We start from the raw sequence: 26054 nt of genomic DNA on the forward strand, positions 1-26054 counted from the left end.
CACTGTGTTTACTCAATGACTCAGTCCCGCGTGTGCAGTTTATCGCCTGACGCCTTCATCATGCCTAAAGTTGTAGAAAAGAGGAAGCGTGTTGTGCTTACACTTAAGCAGCTGATCAGATCAGCTGCTGATTAAGATCGGCTGATCTTTGTTATGGTAAGATGCATGAGTGTAGGGTGGTGATTGTGGACATAATTTCACTTCTATTCAAGTATCTGGCATGTCGGCGGTCCCGTTGATGCCGGATAAGAGGGATTTTACTGTATATATATATATATATATATATATATATATATATATATATATATATATATATATATATATATATATATATATATATATATATATTACATTCCTCTACAGTATAATGAACAATTGGGGTCTAGGACAATTTTTTTTCTCTTTTTTTTTCACGCCTGTGATAAAATCGTCCTAGGGCGATTTTCTCGCTTGCGCCGATTTTTTTCACAACACCGGGCTACACTGCAATATGTAGGTCTTCCAACAAAATACCAGACCAAGTAGCCCTGCTAAACAGGGATACCAGGATTGGAAGCAGCGGTGGATCACTACGACTGTGGCGGGGCCTCTAGACAACACCAAATAAAAAAAATAAAAAAAAGTGGATTCTCCACTCTCCACGTCAACAGCTCTGTACTTCCGTAACACCTCAATCCGTCAAACCCAGAGACTCCCACAACAAACTGATGTCACTACTGTAGAGCTCTAGGCTATCCATTCAGCCATAATAGACATGACACCTATACTGAAGGTAGTGCTGTAACCGACTCCCTCTCTTCTCTCCAGCTCCCCCTGTCCAGCTAACCACTCTCCTCTACGACAATCGTTCACGACACCCAGCAAACCCTCTTGTACCCCGCTAATGAGGGCAGGAACTCCAATGGGTGCTATCACACTCCGGCATTCGTAGCAATGACATTCCAGACGCTGCTGCCAAGATCGCCCTCACCCATGTAAACATTCCCCCTTCCCACCTCCTGCTCTCAACTGCTAAACACATCATATCCCAAACCTGTCTCTCTGGCGGTGACATAATCCTCAGCAATGCCCTCCGCATCACATCCATCGGCCAATACTGCACTGATTCCTATCCATAGCTGTGGAAATGGAAAAGTCCCGCGACTTAGATGTTACCCTTTCTCGCCTCCGCATTAGTCACACAACTCAACAGCCAACGTTCATTTACCCTGCCTTAGCTTCTCCCTCGACCGTCACTGGTCCTGGTGCCTCTCCGTCCCCGAGATCATAGAGCACTTCTTGCTGCAGTGCCCGCGCTTCCACGCCCACCGGGCCATCCTCCGATCACAACTCCAAGCTCTAGGCATCACCAGCTTTGACGTGCCCACCCTACTGGCGGCAGCAAGCGTCGTCCCCTCCAAACGACCCTCCGTCATTCGCCTCACTTGTGCCTTCCTGAAGAAGACAGGACAAGTACCACGCCTGTGATACCCTCATAGGTCACTGCCAGGGCTCATATGATCCTCATAGGATCATCACACCCTCAGCATCAAGAATTGCATGAAGACTGGGTACATTTATGTAAGTGCACCCGTCTAACAATTTCGGACGAAATCACATTTTTTTTTTCTAGTAGATTTTGATTTATTTTGGGCACTAGTTTTGCCTTGTGGATATTTCTTGATAAGTCCGCCCTGCTCCATTCCCCCAACCTCTCAAGCAAGCTTGATGGCCGGTGGGAAATCGGGGGTTTTGGGGGGAATGAAAAATAAGTCAAGTAAGGGCGTTAAAAATATATATGAAAATTTCCCTAATATTTCAAATTATCCTAACCTATCTTTTTTTTGTGTGTGTAGGAGGGACACTGGCCAAGGGCAACAAAAATCCAATAAAAAAAAAAATGCCTACTGAAATGCCAGTCCTATAAAAGGGTCAAAGCAGTAGTCAAAAATTGGTGGATAAGTGTCTTGAAATCTCCCTTCTGAAGGAATTCAAGTCATATTAAGGTGGAAATACAGAAGCAGGCAGGGAGTTCCAGAGTTTACCAGAGAAAGGGATAAATGATCGAAAATTCTGGTTAAGTTTTGCGTTAGAGAGGTGGACAGAATAGGGGTGAGAGAAAGAAGAAAGTCTTGTGCAGCAAGGCCACGGGAGGAGGGGAGGCATGCAGTTAGCAGGATCAGAAGAGCAGTTAGCATGAAAATCGCAGTAGAAGACAGCTGGAGATGCAACATTGTGGTAGTGAGAGAGAGCCTGAAGACAGTCGGTTAGAGTAGAGGAGTTGATGAGACAATAAGCTTTTGATTCCACCCTGTCTAGAAGAGCAGTATGAGTGGAACACCCCCAGACATGTGAAGCATACTCCATACGTGGACGGATAAGGCCCTTGTACAGAGTTAGCAGCTGGGGGGGGGGGGTGAGAAAAACTGGTGGAGACGTCTCAGAACGCCTAACTTCATAGAAGCTGTTTTAGCTAGAGATGAGATGTGAAGTTTCCAGTTCAGATTATAAGTAAAGGACAAACCGAGGATGTTCAGTGTAGAAGAGGGGGACAGTTGTGCGTCATTGAAGAAGGGGATAGTTGTGTGGAAGGTTGTGTCGAGTTGATAGATGGAGGAATTGAGTTTTTGAGGCATTGAACAATACCAAGTTTGCTCTGCCCCAATCAGAAATTTTAGAAAGATCAGAAGTCAAGCATTCTGTGGCTTCCCTGCGTGAAATGTTTATCTCCTGAAGGGTTGGACATCTATGAAAAGACATGGAAAAGTGCAGGGTGGTATCATCAGCATAGGAGTGGATAGGACAAGAAGTTTGATTTAGAAGGTCATTAATGAATAGTAAGAAGAGAGTGGGTGACAGCACAGAACCCTGAGGAACACCACTGTTAATAGATTTAGGAGAAGAACAGTGACCATCTACCACAACAGCAATAGAACGGTCAGAAAGGAAACTTGAGATGAAGTTACAGAGAGAAGGATAGAAACCATAGGAGGGTAGTTTGGAAATCAAAGCTTTGTGCCAGACTATATCAAAAGCTTTTGATATGTCCAAGGCAACAGCAAAAGTTTCACCAAAATCTCTAAAAGAGGATGATCAGGACTCAGTAAGGAAAGCCAGAAGATCACCAGTAGAGTGGCCTTGACGGAACCCTTACTGGTGATCAGATAGAAGGTTGTGAAGTGATAGATGTTTAAGAATCTTCCTGTTGAGGATAGATTAAAAAACTTTAGATAGGCAGGAAATTAAAGCAATAGGACAGTAGTTTGAGGGATTAGAACAGTCACCCTTTTTAGGAAAAGGTTGAATGTAGGCAAGCTTCCAGCAAGAAGGAAAGGTAGATGTTGACAGACAGCTGAAAGAGTTTGACTAGGCAAGGTGCAGGCAGGGAGACACAGTTTCGGAGAACAATAGGAGGGACCCCATCAGGTCCATAAGCCTTCCGAGGGTTTAGGCCAGTGAGGGCATAGAAAACATCATTGCGAAGAATTTTAATAGACAGCATGAAGTAGTCAGAGGGTGGAGGAGAGGGAGGAACAAGCCCAAAATCATCCAAGGTAGAGTTTTTAGCAAAGGTCTGAGCAGAGTTCAGCTTTAGAAATAGATGTGATAGCAGTGGTGCCATCTGGTTGAAACAGAGGAGGGAAAGAAGAAGAAGCAAAGTTACTGGAGATATTTTTGGCTAGATGCCAGAAGTCATGAGGGGAGTTAGATCTTGAAAGGTTTTGACACTTTCTGTTAATGGAGTTTTTGGCTAGTTGGAGAACAGACTTGGCATGGTTCCGAGCAGAAATATAAAGTGCATGAGATTCTGGTGATGGAAGGCTTAAGTACCTTTTGTGGGCCACCTCTCTATCATGTATAGCACGAGAACAAGCTGTGTTAAACCAAGGTTTAGAAGGTTTAGGATGAGAAAATGAATGAGGAATGTATGCCTCCATGCCAGACACTATCACCTCTGTTATGCACTCAGCACACAAAGACGGGTTTCTGACATGGAAGCAGTAGTCATTCCAAGGAAAATCAGCAAAATACCTCCTCAGGTCCCACCAACTAGCAGAGGCAAAACGCCAGAGGCACCTTCGCTTAGGGGGATCCTGAGGAGGGATTGGAGCGATAAGACAAGATACAGATATGAGATTGTGATCAGAGGAGCCCAACGGAGAAGAAAGGGTGACAGCATAAGCAGAAGGATTAGAGGTCAGGAAAAGGTCAAGAATGTTGGGCGTATCTCCAAGATGGTCAGGAATATGAGTAGGGTGTTGCGCCAATTGCTCTAGATCGTGGAGGATAGCAAAGTTGTAGGCTAGTTCACCAGGATGGTTAGTGAAGGGAGAGGAAAGCCAAAGCTGGTGGTGAACATTGAAGTCTCCAAGAATGGAGATCTCTGCAAAAGGGAAGAGAGTCAGAATGTGCTCCACTTTGGAAGTTAAGTAGTCAAATAATTTCTTATAGTCAGAAGAGTTAGGTGAGAGGTATACAGCACAGATAAATTTAGTTTGAGTGACTCTGTAGTCGTAGCCAGATGGTGGAAAACTCGGAAGATTCAAGAGCGTGGGCACGAGACCAGGTTGAGTCACTGCGCACATAAACGCAGCATCCAGCTTTGGATCGAAAATGAGGATAAAGAAAGTAGGAGGGAACAGAAAAGGGACTACTGAGTTTCAGTGAGGAAAAGAAGATGAGGTTTAGAAGAGGAGAGGTGGTGTTCTACAGGCAGTCCGACCTGGGGATATTTGTGGTCCCCTCCCCAGATGGGGACTCCAAGGCTTATGTAGGAGTTACCATGATAATTTTGAAATTTTTGAGTGAAGGGTGTGTGTGTTATTAGGTGCTTGTAGTTTTGTGTGGAGAGAGAATTGTCTTTAGAGGGCAGGCTTTGACTGCCCCCTTATGTTGTGAGACACAAAGGGAAACGTTCAGTGAGTCACAGCTGTGTTTAATGATAAGTTCACAGCACCCCCTGAACAGTGCTTTAGACCTCACTGGGAGTAATTATCATTTTGGCAGGTGTCTAGTGCCTCCTCCTACGGAGGATCTTAGCCAGGGGAGCTGTGCCCCCCTGGATCCACCCACTAGGACATTAATTTAACCTAGCATTATCTAACCTACCTGGGATGGCTGCATCCCCCGTGGACCTCCCTCACTAGGACGTTAACCTAATCTAGCATAACATAACCTAACGAAGGACCTCAAAAATTATACCTTTATGCCTTACTGGTGTGATGTGGAGATTCTCAGGGCAATGGAGGTGGGTACAGCTTGGCAGCTTCCTTAATAAACGCAGAACCTTGTCTTTACATCTGTATATCATATCTTAACCATTAATATTGCTAAATATCCCACATAATGACTTTTCTTTCTGCTGGACACTGGCACTGTTTGCTTCATCTCCCTCCTTTGAGTAGCCATATTAACAAATGACAATGAACTTCTATCAGAACAGCTGACATGTCTCTAAAACAAATGAAAAGTGTAGCTGAACCTACTGTGGAAAGACGTAGTTGGTGACCTCAGGAATAGCCTCACGAGTGGCAGCATGTGATTGGAGGGATCAGCTGTATAGATACCATGAAATCCAAATATGCCGTTTCCCACAAATTCCAGTTATAAACAAAACTAAGTAATTTCGTTGTTTACTTTTGTTTGACTGGTGCAGACCTAATCTAGTAACCGTTTCCAGTGCTATTTTTTATTTTATTTATTTGTTTTTTTTTTTACCAACCCCCACATGTGAAAACCAATGATTTGCACTGAAAAGAAGCAGAGGTTAATCCAAAAAAAACACCAAAGTCTACCAGAAAAATGTAGTTTCATCCACATGCATAATACTGGATAAAATGGAGCATAACAAGCCTAATCTACCCAAACTAACCCTATCCAAATCTAACCTAACTAAACTTAAATTAACCTGCCTTATTGTCCTTCCCGTACTTCTTCATCACTGGAGTCCTCATTGGGAAGAACTGGAGGTGGCTAAGCTTCATTATTGCTCTGAAATTTTCTTATCACCTCAAAGTAATTGCACTCAGAGCCACCACACTGAGCCACCACACTGATTCAAAATCAAGCTCTGTAAATATGCACAACAGGGCCTTCTTAGTAATCTGTAAAAGACATATACTAAGATAGTATACTTAATGTAGTTTAAGTCTGTAAAAGTTTTAGACGGCAGCCTGTTGTAGTTAACTGTCAAATCCACATTGAAATCAGGTGTCTAGCAGAGCCTAAGTCCACAAGTTGTGTGGTCTATTTCATATTTACTGGTTTAGTTATGTTAGGCAAGGTTTGGTTGGGTTTATTTAGGTTTGGATGCTAGCAGCAAAGCAAGATCAAGATCATGGCAGCCACCACAACAAGAACAGGAGCAATAGTAGGTAGCTCCCTATTTATTTTTGGTGGTAAGAGATGGTATTTGACTGTTTTAGCTTTTCCCACTCAAAACTCCGTTTTCCCACCATGTTGTCAACAATGTAGGGGTAGGAGCTGAAAAAATAGGAAATAGGGCCATGCGACTTAATATTTACCAAGTTTTGACCTTAGATTTTTTTGGATTGCCATATCTCATCTATTTTGGCCTCCTGCACCCAAAAACCCCACTTTACCAACCTTGTTGGGGTTAGGGAGAGAGAGATATAGATGAAAGAGATGAAGGCCCTGTACTGCATTTTTACATCAAGTTCTTCCCTCCCACCTTACAGAAAACAGCCTGCCTTCTCACTTCTCACCTCACCCAACACCTGCTTGGGTATGCCTCTGTCAGGTAGGGTTTTCCTTCTTCACTCCCCTTCCTCATGACTGCCTGCAAACCATCATGGCACAAGGTAACGTTAGAGTACACAGAGGAAACAATAAATTTGATGAAACTTAATATCTCAGGAACGAACAATTTGCAGCAGTAAAGATATATTCTTCTGTGTTATATGACCCATGTTTTCTCTCTCTCTCTCTCTCTCTCTCTCTCTCTCTCTCTCTCTCTCTCTCTCTCTCTCTCTCTCTCTCTCTCTCTCTCTCTCTCTCTCTCTCTCTCTCTCTCTCTCTCTCTCTCTCTCTCTCTCTCTCTCTCTCTCTTGTAAGACAAGTGCACTTATATAATAATTCTGAAGACTGTATGTGTGAAAGTAAGGTTAGATAGGAAGGACTTTTGAGAAAGTTTGGTATTTGCCCAGAATTATGCCCCTCACACACTGGCATATGTAACTATTCTTTTCTTGTAGGTTTCAAGTGTGTGTGTTGTTGACATTTTCATTGGGTATTGCACATTTCCAAAATATACATAATTGAAAATAAAATATTAGATTTTGTTCATCTTTGTTTGTAATTTACATGCAGAGACTGTGTTTGGTTACAGTTAATGTTGTATTTTGAGATAGATTGTGGGTGTAACAGAAATAGATGACAACTTTTGGACAAAGCCAGACTGTGAGTGTGACAGAAACAGATGATGATTTTTGGACAAAGCCTTGACTTGAGCTTGTGGTCTCACCTTAAGAGTGACTGTAACTGTAAAATTTTCATTTGTAAAATGTGGTGGTTTCTCCTAAATATTTTCTTTACCTATGTATTTTCTCTAGTTACTGTGAAGTTTTAATTAGATAAATTGAAAACTCATTAACATTTATCAGGAAAACAGGTTTTTTTTTTTTTTTTCACCAGCATGAATAAAGAAATCCTTTAATACTCAAGTATATATTGTACCTGCAGAATGACTTACACTGATCTGAAGAATGAAATATGCAACACATGGGTGCAGTTGAGTGCGGAACAGATGGCCCAAGTGCGCATGGCCCTGCTGGACATCTCTAGTTCAGTAGGACAATACCCACGTATGAGGGAAATAAGCAAGTGTTCTAGTCTGGCCTCAGCTCTCATCTTACTTGAAAAATGGAAGCTTCTCACACCACAGAAGTAAGCTCGTGTCAAGCATTTAAAGCATTTTTGTTTGGCTATACACCAGGTATTTGATAAATGTGAATTAGAAATATGCAAATTCTATAATATGCTACCAACCTAAATGTGCCAAGTAATCTCATTATGCAAGAAAAATTCCCTATTATGTGAGTAGCAGTGGTGGTGCAACTGTTTGGTGAGGTAGGGTGGCCAACTTGCACTAGAGGGCAGTGAGTACAAATATTTTCTCATGCTTTCCTCACACTGCACACTCCCCATGATTTTTTATTTTTTGTTTACATTGTCTTTTCATATATTTTACAATTTATCTTTACTAATGTGTTTTGCTGTTGCTTTAGTGCTTTATTTTTTGTGAAACAGTGCTGGAATAAATATTTAGAGAGTTCAAAAACAGATCATGGAACATAACCCCTTTTAATTAATGGGATGATAAGTTTGATGTATGCGAATTCTCATTATGCGAGCTTTTCGCAGAATGTAACCCTTGTATGTAATGAATACCTGGTGTATGTATACCTTTGTATGTGCTGAAATTGTAAACACTTTGTCTTTGTGTATGTGTATGTATGTTGAGCATAAAATTATTAGCAACATCTCTCACTCCATAACATATACATGTATTTTGTAGTATTTCTTCCAGCTGTAATCAAACCCTTGCAGGAGCATGTCATTGTCACGCTCAGACAAGATTATAGTCATACTGAAATGTTTACTGTTCAAGGTAACTGTTTAAGTTTAATTATTTCTTATCTAGTTTGCCTGTGTTGCTGTATAGGTATATATTATCTTCTGATTTTGCTATTTCTGTTTTGTTATTTTCTATCTTATGTTCAGTAAATCTTTCAAAGAAAATCTGTGCTGTCACCACAAGTGACAAAGATATCACTATAAAGACAGATGGTAATATTAATGTTATCCACTCTCAGGGTGGATATCATTCTTCAGCTCACAGAACATGTTGGGCCTCACACAGGGATGATTCGAGGGCTTATAGAACACTACAAGAAAAAGACTTTTCCTACAGCTGACACTTATGACAGTGAAGAGACGCATGTGCAGCAGAACCCTGTACCTCATGACCCTGTCTATAATAGGAGTAAGTGTTGAAATGTCTCATATCTCAGAGTTGAGTGAATGCTAAAGATACAGACCTCAGTTCACCTCATTTGTCATGGATCTGACAGTTAAGAAACAAATAAAATGCTAAAATACTTTTATAGATTTCAGGAGCATAGATTATTAATCCTATGAACTTTTTTATAATGGACTGGTTGACGGTTGTGTAGAAATTACATAAAATAATAAAGTAGAAGCTAGTTATCATTGGAATATCATTAAATTTTCTCAGCATTTTCAAATTTCTGAAAAAGTAGGCATTCAAACTTGTAAATTTTCACCATGCATGACTGCATCCTCAGCTGTGACGTCACTAACCATACAGGCTGACCTGCTCCTTGCCTGCTCTGCTGTACTCCATGTCTTTGTAGGTATTTTCAGTGCTGCATATGTGACACTTAAAATGCTAGTACTCCTAATTATGAAGTATGCTTTGTCTCTGCTTTTGTTGAGATTATTTTTTGGTTTTAGGACTAGATGGCAAACCTTTTGACAACCAGTACAGTTAAGATGATTTGGCAGCAAAAAATTATACTCATTGCCTGGCTTTGGCTTCAGGATATATATACATCCATGTGATTAAGACTTAGTGCACTGGGAAAAGATGCCACAAAGATAAAAATATATGTTTCCTTATAGACAGAGCTAACTTCTAACTAAAGACTAGATCCCTGCATATTAGGGTATTATCTATGAAAAGCACACATCTTACAAAGCAGGTTAACTATGTGATGTGTGAGTTGCTTTTTAGGTATGTTTATCATAGATTTTATTTAGGTTTTGTAAAGTAAGTCATGTCAGATTAGCAAAAAATCATGTATTGTGTCACCCTTACCAAATCAGCCTGTTGTTGCCTTACGGTTAGTCATGAATATGAAGATGCAGTTTGCTTAGGTTAGTCCTTGGGTGATCTGATAGGGAGAGAGTTATGAGCTTAGGTTAGATAAGATTTAATTAGTTTATGGTTCACAGGGGCCCTGGGGACATAAGTTAATATTCAACCTTTTTTTAAATTTATTTTCCATGTATTATAACTTGAGATTAGACTTCATCTTCTTTAAGATTGTTGAGCAGAGTTGGCAGGTAATTTGTTAGAATACTGTGTACATTAGCAACAGTTAACTGCATTTTACATTTCAGATGTGCACTCCCTTTATATAAAATTTACATTACTTTAGAGTAGCTTTCTTAGTGATTTGGTGTTTTTAGATACTGAAATATATCTTACATTACTGATATCAGCAAGATAACATGATTAATCACATATTAGTTTTCACCCAAACAATTGTAATACCCGATAATCACAAAGGAAAGACGTAATATGTAACAGGTATGATGAATTCAGTGGTTTACTATAATATTCACTTGCTTGTATTTAGCTAAATTGCACCCTCCACATAATACAACAATTAATATTACTTATATTAATCTCAATAGCAAAACCAAGTTCCCCTGGCATTGGGATGCTGTGCCCCTCCATACCATACCGTACTGCAGTGCCATGTCAGTTGACATTGGCAACATTGGAGTGCCACACTCTTCTGTTCCCAACCAACTCCACTACTTCTTCCATCTTCTCTCTTCCCACCATCTCCTTGATTCCATCCATGTACTTCATCTTCTACCTCCCTTGTGCTTTCTTCCCCTCGATCATCCCCAAGAGACAGTCTCTCTCAAAACCATCCCCCCCTCAAAACATGCGCCACATACCCAAGCTGTCTTCTTTTCACTGTGGTCATCAGCTCCCTCGTGCCGGCCATCTGCAACACTTCCTGGTTTGTCCTTCTTGCCACCCACAGGACCCTCGTAATTCTTCTGACGAACCACATCTCCACCGCCTCCAGTCTCTTCTTCATTTCCTTACTAACAGTCCAGGTTTTACAACCATATAACATAACTGACCATATATAAGTCTTTCAAAATTCTTAGCCGGATCCCAGTTCTCAAATTCCTGCTTGTCAGTATCCTTCTCATTTGTCCAAAATTGGTTTTCCCCATCCCAATTCTTGATCTTATTTCTGCATCACTTCTACCATCTTCATCTACCAAACTTCCCAAGTATCTGAATGATCTAACTTGCTTCACTGCCAGCCCATCTACACTCACATTCATCTTCAATTGTTCCTTTCTCTTGGTCACTCCCATCACTTCTGTTTTACCGATGTTAATCTTCAATCTAACTCCCCTACGTTCCTCATCCAGTCGATCCACCAGTCTTTGTAACTTTTCTTCTGTGTCTGCAATTAATACTGTATCATCCGCATATCTTACGTTATTTATATTCATTCCTCCCACCTTAATACCTTCCAAATCTGCCATTTCATCCATGATGGCCTGCGAGTAAAGTGAGTAAAGTGTGCCCCTCCACAGCTTCCTTATATTTTTGTCTTTAGGCACACAGATTATATGTTTATTTATTTATTTATTTATTTTCTGGTGTGGTCATTGTTGTGCTCCTGCATCATGGAACGAAGCACCAATGCCCCAGATACTCATAAATCTATGAGAATCCCTGTTGTAGTCTACCCTGTACTTGGCAGTGGTTGCTGGATCTAGTTTATGACATCGCAGCTGCTCCACCTGCGAGCTGCCAGCTTGTTTATTTTTCTACAACTTTGAGAGCTTTTTTCTCAGCACATTTACTTTGATTTGTCAAACCATGATATAAAAAAATAAGTACATTAAAAAGCTGATTAATTTTTTTACAAGAAAAATTGACTGTCAACCAATCCATTAGACACATCGCAGTTGTCGGATTATTTTCCATGGTATTGCGTCAATAAGATTCAGTTGTGATTTATATGAAACACATTGAGTGATTACTCACATCAGTTGTGGATATGAAAACTGCTTATTGTTGTGATTTTTTTGTACACTGATATGGCAGAAAACTTTGGCAATAGCAGAGTTCTTCATGAGAAGTTAAAGTGAAGCAAACATGAATAGCTGCTCTATGAAGAAAAGAGGATAACACAAGACCTGGGTGGTAGGGAAGCAATCTTTCCACCAGTCTTTAAATGGCAAGAATTTAACAAATCTCATCTATTACTGACATATTTTTTAAAACTCATAATTGTGTTGCTTTTCTTGTTTTTAGTAGTCTTTTTAGTTGAGGTATAAGTAAAGTAACAAAAGTAGTATCTAGTTAATTTTTTTTATTGCTATGTATATGTTGAGTGTATTTGCAGAAAACTATTTATGCAACTACTGTATTAAGATGACACTTTGTAGCACTTTTGTACTTCTCTCTCACACCAGTGGATGACTATCTCTGATGCCTTTTTTTTTCATATATATATATATATATATATATATATATATATATATATATATATATATATATATATATATATATATATATATATATATATATATATATATATATATATATATTTATTTATTTATTTATTTATATTTTTTTTTCTATTGTCTTTTTAAGGCATGGCATGGCGCAAGCTATATTGCTGGTAGTTGTCTCACTTTGATTACTTGAGTTTAGATATGTGAGTGTATCCTGCACTGAACTGATTTAATCTTTGTGCTTAGTGATCCCCTCTTTACTGCCACTCCAATGAGCATGCTTACAATTCAGCTCCACTGCACTGCCTTTTCCTGTGAGCTGCCAGGTTGTGTTAAGGCATCATTGTTTTATCATTACATTGTGCATATATGTTCTATGTATATATATATATATATATATATATATATATATATATATATATATATATATATATATATATATATATATATATATATATATATATATATATATATATATATATCTTGCATGCATGCATATATATTGACCATGAGATACACATGTGATGTGTGAAAATAACTTACATATAATATTAGTATGTAACAAATAGATTTAGTAAATATTCAACATACACATAAATATAAATGATTCTCTCTCTCTCTCTCTCTCTCTCTCTCTCTCTCTCTCTCTCTCTCTCTCTCTCTCTCTCTCTCTCTCTCTCTCTCTCTCTCTCTCTCTCCAGTTCAAATGAAAGAAGAATGATTGTTCTATTGTTGTTCTAAGGGAGGAATGGCAATAGGTTAGAGAAAGGATCAGACAGCAAGGGTTAACCAGCCTGCTGCCCCCTGGCAAAGTAGAAAATGATGACCTGGGCAAGCTACACTCCTCTTCCTCCTCCTCACTCATGTTGTCACTAAAACTCACTTCACTATTATCTTCTGGCATATATTCCTCTTCACTCCCAGTCAACAGCTCATTAAAGTGCCCCTCATCATTGTCAGACATTTTAAAGTCATTATCACCATGCAACTCTGGCAAACAGGTACACATTAAAAGAAAAATCTAATCATGGAACTCCAGTGTCATGAGAGTTAGTTGGAAGACACTCCCTCCTTTATTATTTTTGTTTTTAAATCATAGCATATACATCATTATGTACATCAAATAAAAAAAAAAATTATGGTAAAATTCACTAATCAACATTATGGAGTCATTGCATCATCATAAAACAAGGCTTGATGGGAATGGAAAAGGAATAACAGTTGTCAGATTTAGACTAAGTGCATGTGCCACATAATCACACAAACCGCCATATTACAAGCCTTTGTTTCCTCCATAGAAACCCCATATGAAATAATTATATCATTGATACACACTACACGTGGCAATGTATAGGAGAAACTTAGACAAGCGATAGAGGTGTTAGGGAAATACTGCATTGAATACTAAACTTGACTAAGTATTCTATTAAAATATCTACAGTAGTGTGGATAATAAACCTTTGTCTGTTTTTTCGCATGTACATTTTGAGCGTGTAAATTTTTTGACTAATATTTAAAGATTTTTTTTTTTTTTCTCTCTCCAAGTGAATCATTAATTATTGTTCAAATATGGAAGCATGCTAAAAAATAAAGAGTTCACTGCGTATTGCAAGACATTGTGCTTATGTATACTCAGTTCACATTTTTCTTCAGTTTGTGAATACTTGAGTGAGAACCTGCGAGGCCGTTGGTCTGACCTGGGTCGTTCCTTGGGTCTTGGAAACCTCGTCACTGAGCTGTTTCGAGATCCAGCTATCAGGAAAAAGGATAAGGTTTATCAGGTGAGATGGAACTCCTCCCCATATCTCTTCATATTTATCCCATTTTAAGTTGTAAGCAAAGCATGGGAATTGAGCAGATATGAGTATCTTTATATTTCAGGTTGGTTATGACAATATTTTTAAATTTTTATTGTCATTAGAGCTAGTTTATCTGGAAATTCTAATCATGACTAGATAATCAGAAGAAATATACTGATGTGAAAACCCTTTTGGGAGCAAAATTATTTTTTTAGTAAAGTGACCACTGCTGCCTATTCATGATTATAACATACTTATTGGTGAATTTTTATTAATATTTGCTGATTTTAAGTCATTATAGGAATTAAAATACAGAGGATAGACTTCCCAATAACCTTGCACTTTTTAATTTTCTTTTATGATGCACAGATGATATTGTAGCAATGTTCTTCCATTACAGCTGCATGTTGCATTACTAGACTGTTTCTTATCACCATAAAACATGATATCTTGTTTAGATTGCCTCTTTTTGGGGGATATTTCAGCCTGGCATATATATATATATATATATAGAGAGAGAGAGAGAGAGAGAGAGAGAGAGAGAGAGAGAGAGAGAGAGAGAGAGAGAGAGAGATGTTGATTTAAGGCTTAAATTATGGAATTCTGCTTCTGTCTTTACAGGTATTGGAGGAATACAGGGTGCGGGTGCAAGGGGATCCCATTCCAGGCCTGCTGCAAGCCTTACAAGGTTGTGAACTCAACCTGCAGCGTAAACACATTCTGAGAGAAATTCTCTCCTGAGCATTCCTTGTCTTTCTTGATCCTATGAATATTTTCATAGATGTGAACTACATTTCTCTTTAAGAATTAAGGAATATGAAATCTGCAGGTTAGTGAGATTTGTTATTTGTTTTCACACTGATACAGTATTGTTCATAGCATTCAGATGATGTACTAGAGGCTGAAGTTTGAATATTGTGTATTGCTCATTCTATACATTATGTGGAAGGATGAATCATTTATAGATATTACACGTGTTTAAAATGGATGATAATTTCCTTGCATAATAATTTCTTTATGTATATTTTATGATAATTTCCTTGCATAATAATTTCTTTATGTATATTTGTTTCTTTTCATGAACCTGTGATCATAATGCTATGCTCATTTTGCAGCAGTCACATCTAGATTGAGGTGCAGTTTGATGTATAGTCATGTTTCTCAGTTTCTTTCCACCTCAGTCAATCTCAGTTTTGTACAATTCCATGGGACAAAGAAAGTCTGAAGATTGCTAGCTCCCTATATACAAAGTTTTTATTTAAGCCCTTTGCTCTTAGAAGTTTTATACAAGTGCTGAGAGAGAGAGAGAGAGAGAGAGAGAGAGAGAGAGAGAGAGAGAGAGAGAGAGAGAGAGAGAGAGAATGGAATGTTTATTCTGTCATAAGGTAGTGGTTTGGCAGTTTGGTGTCAATGTGTGAGACATTGGCTTGTGGGGCCCTAGTTGCATAGCTTTGTCTCCACTTGATTTCTCTTCACCTTTCATATGATCACCCTATTTTCAAGGTATGTATTTGTAAGTCCATTCTGCAGGTTTCTTTTCACAGCTCTCTTCTTTATGTCATTCATTTTTGGAATAACTAAAAGCAGAATGAGTGGTTAGAGGAAGGCAAACAGTACAAATAACACATAGATAAATTTATACTTTTTTCTGTTCAGTTTGAGTTCCTACAATGTGTAGCCTTCCATCTAAAAACCAGAACCAGGGTGTACTGACACTGCAAAACTCAGTGATTTGGTGCAATTCAGCTTGAGAGATACATTGACTCAAGGTCTTTTGTGTTGCTCTTGGTCCTCACAATTCATCTTTAGTGTTTTTGTCTTACTTTGAAATTGTTTCTATAATAATGTCAGAAGGTTGTAAAGAGTAAGTAGAATGGTTGGTTATTGTTTATAAATACGTATGTACTGAAAGCCATAGATAATGTGTGAAATGAGTGGTGATATTGGTGTGATATGCTGGGTGAAAGTCTCTTGTAGGAAAGGCTTTGTGTTGAGATATTTTATAATTGAATAAGTATAAATGAAAGATTAATATAGTTGTATGTAATTTATTTTTCAATTTTGACACTAATCACAGATATTTACTGACAACATGGATTTAAAAAGCATAGAGATATAAATCTTAACATGATATTGCCAGATGATGAAAGAATAGTTTCTGGTGAAAATATATCTGACCACTGTGCTTAAACTTTTGCCAGATATTAGCCTGTGACTGTATTTAATACTTATGAGAAGTTGTAATTAATACTTATGAGAAGTATAACTGAATGTATTATAATATAATCACTGTTTGTCATCATTCAGCTGCATGTTAGTGCATCACTGACAAAACATTAATTGAAGCTAATATAATCAAGAAGACAACTATTTTGCTACTTGGTAGTATAAATGATATTGGTATGCCTAGTTTTACTCCTGCATTGTAGCAATAATATTTGTCATATGTTATAAAGTGATTTCAGAATACCTGTACATACATACAAATAAAACATAAAGGTAAATAGAAAAAAAATAATACAGTAATTGCATTGCTAACAAGACATTCATATTCATCCTACTATACAATTTACTTGGATTTGTAAATATTTAATTGTTTTTTTTACCAGTCAACTTAAAAAAAGACACTGATTTGCAATTACATTTGCATAATTTATGTTACATCCAGACATTGATTTGCAAGTACATATGCATAATTTATGTTACATCCAGACACTGATTTGCAAGTACATTTGCATAATTTATGTTACATCCAGAAGTTCTGCAGCTTTTTACATAAATAAAGGCAAGTTTTTGAAAAATGTAATTACATTCTTATCTCTCAAAGTGAAGGTGTTAATCTCCAGGTAAATCACAGGCATAGGCAGTAATATATTAAATCCTGACTTGCACAAACTGTTAATGTTACATCTCTTACTTGAAATTCAGGTTTGCATTATATTACAAAACATATTACAAACAATAGATATTGTACATTATCATTATAAATGTTACAGTATATCCTAACAAGTTTTGAATTAGATAAAAATTTCAGTGGTCATGAAGTTGCATATATTCTTACCTGAATTTAGATACATAGGAGCATCCAACACATTTCCATTGTCAGCATACTGAAATTTCTAGACTTGTGAATATAATCTTAATTTTAGAGAAATTGGAATCCTTCAATATTGGACGTTAGATAATTATTACAAAAAGTGCATGCTTGCCCTCGAATTGACTTCATCCTAGAATTACATGCTGAGATGTATTAAAAAAGAAGAGTAAGACTCAATCAGTCAATACACACACACCCCCATACACACACACACACACACACACACACACACACACACACACAATAAAACTTCGATTCTTGAAGTTAATTTATTCCTGAATGCCATTCAAAATCCGAAGTGTTAAAAAACAAAAGCTATTTTCCTCATAGGAATCAATGTAAAATGGATTTATCTGTTTCCAGACACCAGTCTACCCTGTCTTAGCGGCTTTTGACAGACGCTCCCACAGCCAAGATGGCTGCTTCACAACATCTCCAACTTGCAAATTATTTATCCAGAAAGCATGAATTGAATGAACTTAGTGACACAGAACTCATCAGAAGATACTGTTTAGACCATGCAGGTATTCTCTTTTATCACCAATCCATTGAGGGAAGCCTTACAGAGGGACAGAGAAGAACAAGCCACGTACCACCAAAATAAAGGTGATCATAATACTTAGATATCTTGCTGCTGAGTGCTCTGTCAAAATGCATTTAATAATACAGGTAGTACATTTAGCCTAAGATAGTAATCTTAGGCTAAATGTACTACAACATCTCCACCTCACAAATTATTTATCCAGAAAGTATGAATTGAATGAACTTAGTGACACAGAACTCATCAGAAGATACTGTTTAGATCGTGCAGGTATAATGTATAATTTTTATGACACATGTAAAGCAGCATCACTATTTCTTCTACTACCATCACTATAACTGTTCACACCAGCACAATCATTTTCTGCGAAACCTGTAAAGAGAATATTTTCATTGAGGTGATAAAACTCTTGTCATACATTAAATTGCAATATAATTTTTAAAAAGGAAGGTTATTAACTTTATAATATATATATATATATATATATATATATATATATATATATATATATATATATATATATATATATATATATGAACCATAAGGTTAATATTATAATATTTACATATGCAAGCAATTAGTCTGGCCCATTTGTAGTGAACAAAATGTAATTGTGAAAGTAGCTTCTGTATTTCCACCTTTACACCTTTACATGACTTGAACTCTTTCAAAAGGGAGGTCTCAAGATGCTTATTGAGTGTTTTTGACTAATGCTTTCGACTCCGTACAGGGACAAGCACCTCAGTGGGCCTTTTTTTTTTTTTTTTTTTTTTTTTTTTTTTTTTTTTTTTTTTTTTTTTTTTTGCTTGGCTGGTGCTCCTCCTACATAAGAAAAAAATTTATCTGTGATTGCTGATGGATAGAGAGATTGTGGCAAAAACAGAGAAGGAGGACATCAACCTCAGCACCTATAAGAGGAAGAAGAGTGAAAGTGGATGCAAGGGTATGAAAACTGATAAAGAAATAGTCTAATAAACATTGTTAAGGAATAGCATCTTTATTTTTTACTTATTTATTATGAATAGGAGACTAGCCAAGAAGTACATAACAGATCTAAAAAAAAGATTATCAAATACCATTTCTTAAGAATCAAATACACACACAGAGTTTTGAAGTGTGTAGGACCAATTTAGTTGTCAGAATACCCCTTTCATAACTTCAAATTGTAGAAATTTTGAAAAAGCACATTGGTAATTTTTTTTCTAAATGCTGAAAAGTAAATGTAAAAACAAGTCATGATCTCCTTTATATAGCCATTTCTGGTGCTTCCATGCAGTTAGTTCTTTTGCAAGAGCATTAGCAATGAAATGACCATGTACTGCAAGACATTGTTGTTTACTCACTTTGCCAGCAGGGAATCATACTTGGAGAAAGCTTCATCAATATCAACATAGCAACCAACAAGGTGTCTGAAAAAAGGACAAGAAACATAATCAAAATACAGTATCCATATAGCAGTGGAAGATGGGGATTAGATCAGTAGGTAAAAAGAAAGCTGTATCATGATTATAGCTTGGCACAATTATTAAGAAAATTTATCATGATAACTGATAAATCAATAATGATAACCTTATCAGCAATAACTGACAGTCGATAACTGGCAATAAATTTATCGCACGATAACCAATAACTGATAAATAGATGAATTAAAAATTCCGATACTTTTAAATGAAAATCTCCAAATCTTTATTTTTATCTTTATCTTAGAAAACTTGGAAAATCTTAGAAAAAAATCAAATTCAATGTTTATCCTGGCTCTTCACTAATAAAAAATGCTGTTTTAAGTAAAATAACTACATTTAATTTTGAAAATTTAAAACTTAAACATGTTCATATTCCAAAAACAAAAATGATCAATTATTGCTAGTTTGGAACCAAAAGTATTGGGGATACGGATGAATCAATAACATGGAAAAAATAATTATCAGATAACCATTAACTCGATATTGTTATCTTGGTAAATTATTGCAATAATTTATCATGATAATGCCCACCAATAACCATGATTGCCATTGCAGTACACTTTTCTTAATGTGCCAAAGGCTGATGGTCACTTTAGTGATTTTCAAATCACAGAAGAAATCCACCCTTAGATCAATTACACATTGTCATCAGTATAAGATGATGAGAGAGAAAAAAAAAGAAAACGGGGAAGGAGGGGGGCAAGTACACATACACAAATCGGTTTGTCATCATAGTGGAGATATTATAATAATATATTTGCACTTGCATGTGTTTCAATGTACCGTACCCACAAATAAAATGGAAACACTGCATTGTTTCCATTTTCATCGAGAATTTTACCATGTTGGCTTTTGCAATTGTGTGTCTCGCAGTGCTGTACAATGTAGGAGTAGGGATTAAGTTACCATGAGAAATGGCAACACACCAGTAGCTGGTAGGTTGCTATAGAGAAATGAGGAAACATTGCGAACATAACTGGCGTAGTCCCGTGATCTCTATGTGTATGTACTTTCTCTTTCCTGAGAACAATGTGTAACTGGCACCTTACCATAACAAAGAAGACAAATGATCACAATGTATAAAGAGGAGAAATCAATGGGAGAAATAGTAAGAGTACTGGGAGTCTAAGAAAGCAGTCTCAGTCTGGGTCAGATGTACAGATTTTTTAATCTTGATCAGTGACTCAAAGAAAAAAAGGACTCAAGCAGGCTGAGAAAAACTACATAAGAGACTGATAGATGGCTGGAACATGAGGTAGTGAAGTATCCTCACAAAACAGCTAGAGAATTAAAGGCAGAACAGCCTGAGCTGGTCAGCAATGTATCAGAAAGGACAATCCAGCTTTGTCTCTGGAAAGACCTTGGCCTCCCTTCTGTGTGGTCTGCCAAGAAGCCACTGTTAGTTAACAAAGGTCATGAATGCTAAAAGAGTGGCATTTGTAAAGAACTATAGCACCTGGGATGAAGAAAAGTGGTCTAAGGTGATGTTTTCAGATGAAAACATGTTTTGGTGCATCAATGGTGCCACAGGGAAGGTTTGAAGGCCACATGGTGCAGACCAACATGACTGTTTTTACACCACCAAGACTGTCAGTCATCCCAGTCACATCATGGGGTTGCTACAGTGGGATTGCTGGTCGTGGTGAAGATCATGGATGAAGCATTTCTATTTCATTTGCATTTTCATTTAATTTGCAGGTACTGTATTAGTCTTTGGTAGCAAATTCAGCGCAGCTCACCTGTCCACCTTTGAAGCATCAAAAGCAGTGCGGCCATGAAGAACTCTGCGATTGTTAAATGCCACAAGGTCACCTGGAACCATGTTAAATTCCAGACTGGCTGATGGCTCTTGTAGTTTGTCTGAGAAGAGCTGCAAAACAATGCTACTCATCTAGACTGTTCATTGGTTATACTGCACATACATATATGCATTTGAAAATTCATAAAGAATAAAGCATCCAAAATTGATAGGTAATGTATATGCATTCTAATATGGCCATATAATAATGTGGATGAACAGTGATTGCAGTTTTTTTTAATTTGATACATTATGATGTAAACCTTATTCATATATTTAGTGATTATAATTTTTAGCCTAGCACAGGAAAGGTTTACGTACTTTGTAAGCATGATAGAAAGGTGTCACCACATGTGTGGGTGCCTGCAGAGGCTTCATGGTGCGATTGTTGTAGTGCACCTCTGTGATGTCTCCATCTGCATTGGTGCAGAGGATGGGCCACACAGCAGAGTATTGCTGACCTTCATTCTTAATAGAAAATCTGTAAGAATAACGATTGACCATCATACCCTCACTCTGAATTATTAAAACTGGGAAAATCCTGCTTTAAACCTTCCAAGTCTCCAGGAGTAAATGGGCATGCCCACATAGTTATAGTCCCAAAACATAAAACAATAGTTCCATCACAGCAAGACTCACCTCACTGGTGTGGAGGTGAGTACATGATAAGCTGCAGGTTCATTCTCCTCTAGCCAGGAAGCAATCTTGAAACCATCAGCAAAGAAGGAACGTCCACCAGGATCATCTCCAGAAAGCTTTGGGTCATTTGCCTGTTAAACCACAGTGAATGTATCGGTGAACTCTTCTTGTATAACTTGCTGTTTTCTCTGTATGGTGGCTACACACACAGACACACACACATCAGAAAAGATAATAAAGAAACAGTGGATTGAATTCTTAAAAAAGAAGGAATAATAGCAGACAAACAATATGGTTTCAGGAAAAGAAGAGCTTGTGTAAAAGCCTATTAAGCTTCTACTCAAGAGCATTAGATACCATGCAAGAAAGAGGGCTTATGGACTCTATATATCTGGATCTGAAAAAAAAAGTCTTAAAAAGGTTTCCCGTGAAAGACTTATTTAGAAACTTTAAAATATTGGAGGACTGAAAGGGACAAGCATAAAGTGGGTGGAAAATTACTTAAAAGGACAAGAAATGAGAACAATAGTTAAAGATGAAAAGTTTGCCTGGAAAGCAGTAAAAAGTGGCATGGCTCAAGGCTCAGTAGTAACACCAATAATGTTCATTGTTTATATAAATGATATGCTGGAAGGAATTGATACATAGCTACACCAGCTTATTTGCAGATAATGCTAAATTACAGAAATAAATAAAAAGTTGCAAAGACTGAATATGTACAAAATTACTTGGATAAAATTTACAAATGGAGCAAAAAGTTGGAAATTAAATTCATTGTAAGCAAATGTCATATGACAGAGATGGGAAGTAGTGAAAGAAGACCACAATGGACATACAAGATGGGAAATTAATATATTAAAAGGGTCCAGGAAGAAAAGGATCTAGGAGTAGTAATGCAAGATAACTTACAACCAAAGAAGTATATAGATAGAATATTTGGGAACACAGGTTACTAAGAAAAACAAGAGCAGCTTTTCACCAGATGGACAAAAATATGATGAGAAAAATAATCACTATAATAATTAGACCTAGATTGCAATATGCAGCAGTTGTGTGGTCTATGTAAGAAGAAGCATGTCAATAAGCTAGAAAGAATACAGAGAATAGCAACAGAAATGGTGCCAGAACTTGAGAAATTAGTTTTGGTGACAAGTCTGCACAAACTAAAGGAAAAATTAGACATGTATAGATATGGAGACAGGATCACACAAGTATGGCTTAGGCCATGTAAATTACAACTAGGTAAATACACACACACTCCAGCCATTACTTTATTGTTATGAGTAAGATGAGCACCTTGAGACAGTGGAGGAGCTGCATGCCTGGACTCTTTTCCCTGTAGTTCATATCTGTATGGTGAGCCAGAGCTACCCCAGTGTATGCTAGATGGGCACCCTCCACAGGCTTATTGATGACGTCAAATGTGCGGCCATACTGGGTCTCCTTCACATATGCAAATCGATTCACTACCTCAATAATCTTGTTTTTCTCTTGTGGTACTCCACGGAGCACTGCCACACCATACTGAGAAAAATTAATTGTTACTCCTTCTGTAGCTATGAGGTGGTCTTCTGTGTAAAGGAACATAAAATTGGTTTGTTGCATGAGTCACCAAATTACATTGATTCCACTGTAATAGTAGAGTATACTAATATATATGTTATGGTAGATATAAGTGAAGTTTAAGCAAAGTTATGCACTATGTTTTCCAGAGTAAAATTCATCATTATAGATAGTATAATGAATAATTAAGTAGTTTAGGAGGTTCATGATTTCCTAAACATCTTTTACTTATGAACTAAACTACCATAATGAGATGAAGTTTTTGTACTGTGGCTGTGAAATGACAATAAACTTTTATGAAGACATGATTTTTATATACGTATCTCATACATGCCATGGTAGCTGTCTCACCTTATAGAATATTTCAAGCCACTCCCTGAGGCCATTTTCACTTTCCATCATTTCAGCATAAGATAATTCTGGGAAGTTGGCCCAGATAGTGGTGCGATCCCATGGCTCAATTTCAGGTCTTAGGGACATAATATCTACATCTGTGTTGTCACTCTCAAAGTTGTTGTGCATGAAAGACTGTCCATACTTAAGCAGCCTGTGGGGATAAGGAGATGGAGGCAGTGAAGCAGAAAGTACCTTTGTCCACAGATGGAAAATTTAAGTTTGGAGGGATTGAAGATCATTACATTTTCCTTTTATTTTCCCTAATTTATTGAAAAAATGTAAAAGATCTGAAGTTCATCATTCAGTAGCAAACTTTAACAAGTACATAACTCAAATCGACAGAATGATTAATCAGACAGCATTGAGAACTGTCATCAACCATCAACATAAAGATACATTAATAAAAGTGAGAACATTATGTTTTAGGTATGTAGTACCCAAGAGGAAGGTGTGAGCATTCAAAATTTGTGACAGGGTCTGTGCAAAGTTTTTAACAAGTTTTATTCATGCTCACTTGAAAATACTAGGAAAGAATCAAGAAGAGGATGGTCTGGACATACTTCTATCTGTGTCACACAACATAATGAAATCTTTGAAATGTCAAATCCATGTTGAAATATATATCAAGCAATGAAGCATCCTCACATTCTATTCGCAAGTTTACTGGTTAAAAAACTGAGCAGATGCATTTTTCTCTTGGAGAATGAAAGCAGTGGAACCACAACACCTACCATTGTGGGTCATATTCAGATTTATGAGAGCCATTCTTTTCAGACCATACAATTTCCAGGTGACCTTCACTGTTGATGATGAGGGACTCAGGCTTCACATTCAGGTCTAGCACAGTAGTGTCTACCAGCTTCTGCTTTGTGCTGATGTCGATACATGAGGGGCACTGACAGTTGTCCCTTAGCTGTAGATATTTGTTATCTGTGAATGTGGTGCTGGATTTGGATGCCTTCAGATGTATTGCATATGCATGGTTTTAGGTCAGATTTTGCATCAAAAGATTTACCCAAATGTATTTAAAATCCGCAACAGTATCATTGTCAAATAAGACTTTGGCAGAGAGGTGGTGGGCTGGGAGAGCAGACGTGATCGTGGGTGACTTGGATGTTACATCAGCTCGCAATGACGTCGACACCATGGTAGACTTTCCTGCAGGAAGTAAGGGCGATAGGCCTCTCTCTCTCTCTCTCTCTCTCTCTCTCTCTCTCTCTCTCTCTCTCTCTCTCTCTCTCTCTCTCTCTCTCTCTCTCTCTCTCTCTCTCTCTCTCTCTCTCTCTCTCTCTCTCTCTCTCTCTCTCTCTCTCTCTCTCTCTCTCTCTCTCTCTCTCTCTCTCTCTCTCTCTCTCTCTCTCTCTCTCTCTCTCTCTCTCTCTCTCTCTCTCTCTCTCTCTCTCTCTCTCTCTCTCTCTCTCTCTCTCTCTCTCAAGAATGCCTTATGTAGTCTGTGATTTAATGCCTCACCACAAACTTAGAGATAATAAATCCATACAAACAGATGCACTACTCCAGTAAGAAAATTATAGTATGTTTATCTGCAGCATACAGCAACAGATGCTGCATACTCACCTCGATTATAGAAAGTCCTGGCAGACTGCATCAAGGGTGTTGCTGCCCTCTGTAGCAGGATTGCAGACCACCGGAGAGACATGCTGTAGAAAGACCCGTGAACAACTACATTAAGAATATTGATGAAAATTAAAAAGCACTGTTGTTTCTTCCAGTTATGTCCTGGGACCCAGAACACTATGAGTTGGAAGGAAAGAGATGAAAAGTGGAAATTAAAGCTTACCCTTAAGAAAAAAGTAGTTTGTCCCTGATATGTGTCCTTTTCTTGTAAAGTAGTAGCAACAACAACAACAACAACAACAACAACAACAGTGATAAAAATGATAATAACAATCTGTCAATACACCAGCTGAGATCTCCTTTAAAGCTAGATAGCCAAGACAAGATGATGTACCAAACTTCATTATAGAAAAGTATAATGGAGGGAGGTATGAGTCGCAATATACAGAGGAAGGAAGTATGAGTCTCTCCACTCAGTCCCCTTTAGTCACCTTTTACCATATGCAGAAAATACTATGGCAGAATTATTCCAACCCACCCATGGAGTGTGCAGCCTGTGCTCTCCACCATTGGGGGTATTGTAATACTGATATAGTGATTATATGCATAAAACTCCATATCATAATGTCATAGCTTGTGCACTGAAGTTTATGCATTGGCATAGCAACATTGAGTGGTTGAAGAGCATGAAAGACAAGGATGATGGATGACAAACAAGCATTAAGGTTCAAAAAGTGTGAATGTGGGTCGAGAGCAACTCATGAAGGGCCTCTGATAATGGACAGGGTCATAAGGTTCTTATCTCCACAGCCGTTATCATGTATATGTGTGTGTGTATGTGTGTGTGTTGTTGTGTTACTGATTATAGCTTATAGACTTT

At 37.6% G+C, this 26054-nt stretch overlaps 2 protein-coding genes across 9 annotated transcripts in view; one reads left to right on the plus strand and one right to left on the minus strand.

Moving 5' to 3' along the window:
- On the plus strand, positions 1 to 23506 carry LOC135103701 (uncharacterized). 8 transcript variants are annotated; one of them, XR_010270169.1, is made up of 7 exons: positions 6132 to 6349; positions 6678 to 6739; positions 7681 to 7884; positions 8814 to 8983; positions 13957 to 14084; positions 14724 to 14931; positions 20902 to 23506. XR_010270169.1 is itself a non-coding variant. In XM_064010296.1 (6 exons), exons 1-6 carry the CDS (start codon positions 154 to 156, stop codon positions 14841 to 14843), a joined length of 687 nt encoding a protein of 228 aa, XP_063866366.1. In that variant the 5' UTR covers positions 11 to 153; the 3' UTR covers positions 14844 to 17438. The 8 variants fall into 8 exon arrangements, 7 of the variants coding, with proteins under 7 accessions (XP_063866369.1, XP_063866366.1, XP_063866365.1 ...); XM_064010296.1 differs by lacking the exons at positions 6132 to 6349; positions 20902 to 23506 and adding an exon at positions 11 to 156 and having other exon boundaries at positions 14724 to 17438; XM_064010295.1 differs by lacking the exons at positions 6132 to 6349; positions 20902 to 23506 and adding an exon at positions 1031 to 1560 and having other exon boundaries at positions 14724 to 17438.
- LOC135103698 (gamma-butyrobetaine dioxygenase-like) overlaps positions 16135 to 26054 on the minus strand; it is a 16728-nt gene continuing 6808 nt past the window's right edge. The window contains exons 2-11 of the mRNA XM_064010276.1: positions 25175 to 25257; positions 24615 to 24757; positions 24331 to 24512; positions 23555 to 23750; positions 22937 to 23164; positions 21641 to 21771; positions 21323 to 21482; positions 20943 to 21073; positions 19084 to 19149; positions 16135 to 18112 (exon numbers count right to left, since the gene is read on the minus strand). Coding sequence (XP_063866346.1) covers positions 18097 to 18112; positions 19084 to 19149; positions 20943 to 21073; positions 21323 to 21482; positions 21641 to 21771; positions 22937 to 23164; positions 23555 to 23750; positions 24331 to 24512; positions 24615 to 24757; positions 25175 to 25257 — 1336 coding nt within the window. The 3' untranslated portion in view covers positions 16135 to 18096. The remainder of the gene's footprint in view (positions 18113 to 19083; positions 19150 to 20942; positions 21074 to 21322; positions 21483 to 21640; positions 21772 to 22936; positions 23165 to 23554; positions 23751 to 24330; positions 24513 to 24614; positions 24758 to 25174; positions 25258 to 26054) is intronic.

This window comes from Scylla paramamosain, chromosome 9 (assembly GCF_035594125.1).
Source record: "Scylla paramamosain isolate STU-SP2022 chromosome 9, ASM3559412v1, whole genome shotgun sequence".
Taxonomy (NCBI): Eukaryota; Metazoa; Arthropoda; class Malacostraca; order Decapoda; family Portunidae; genus Scylla; species Scylla paramamosain.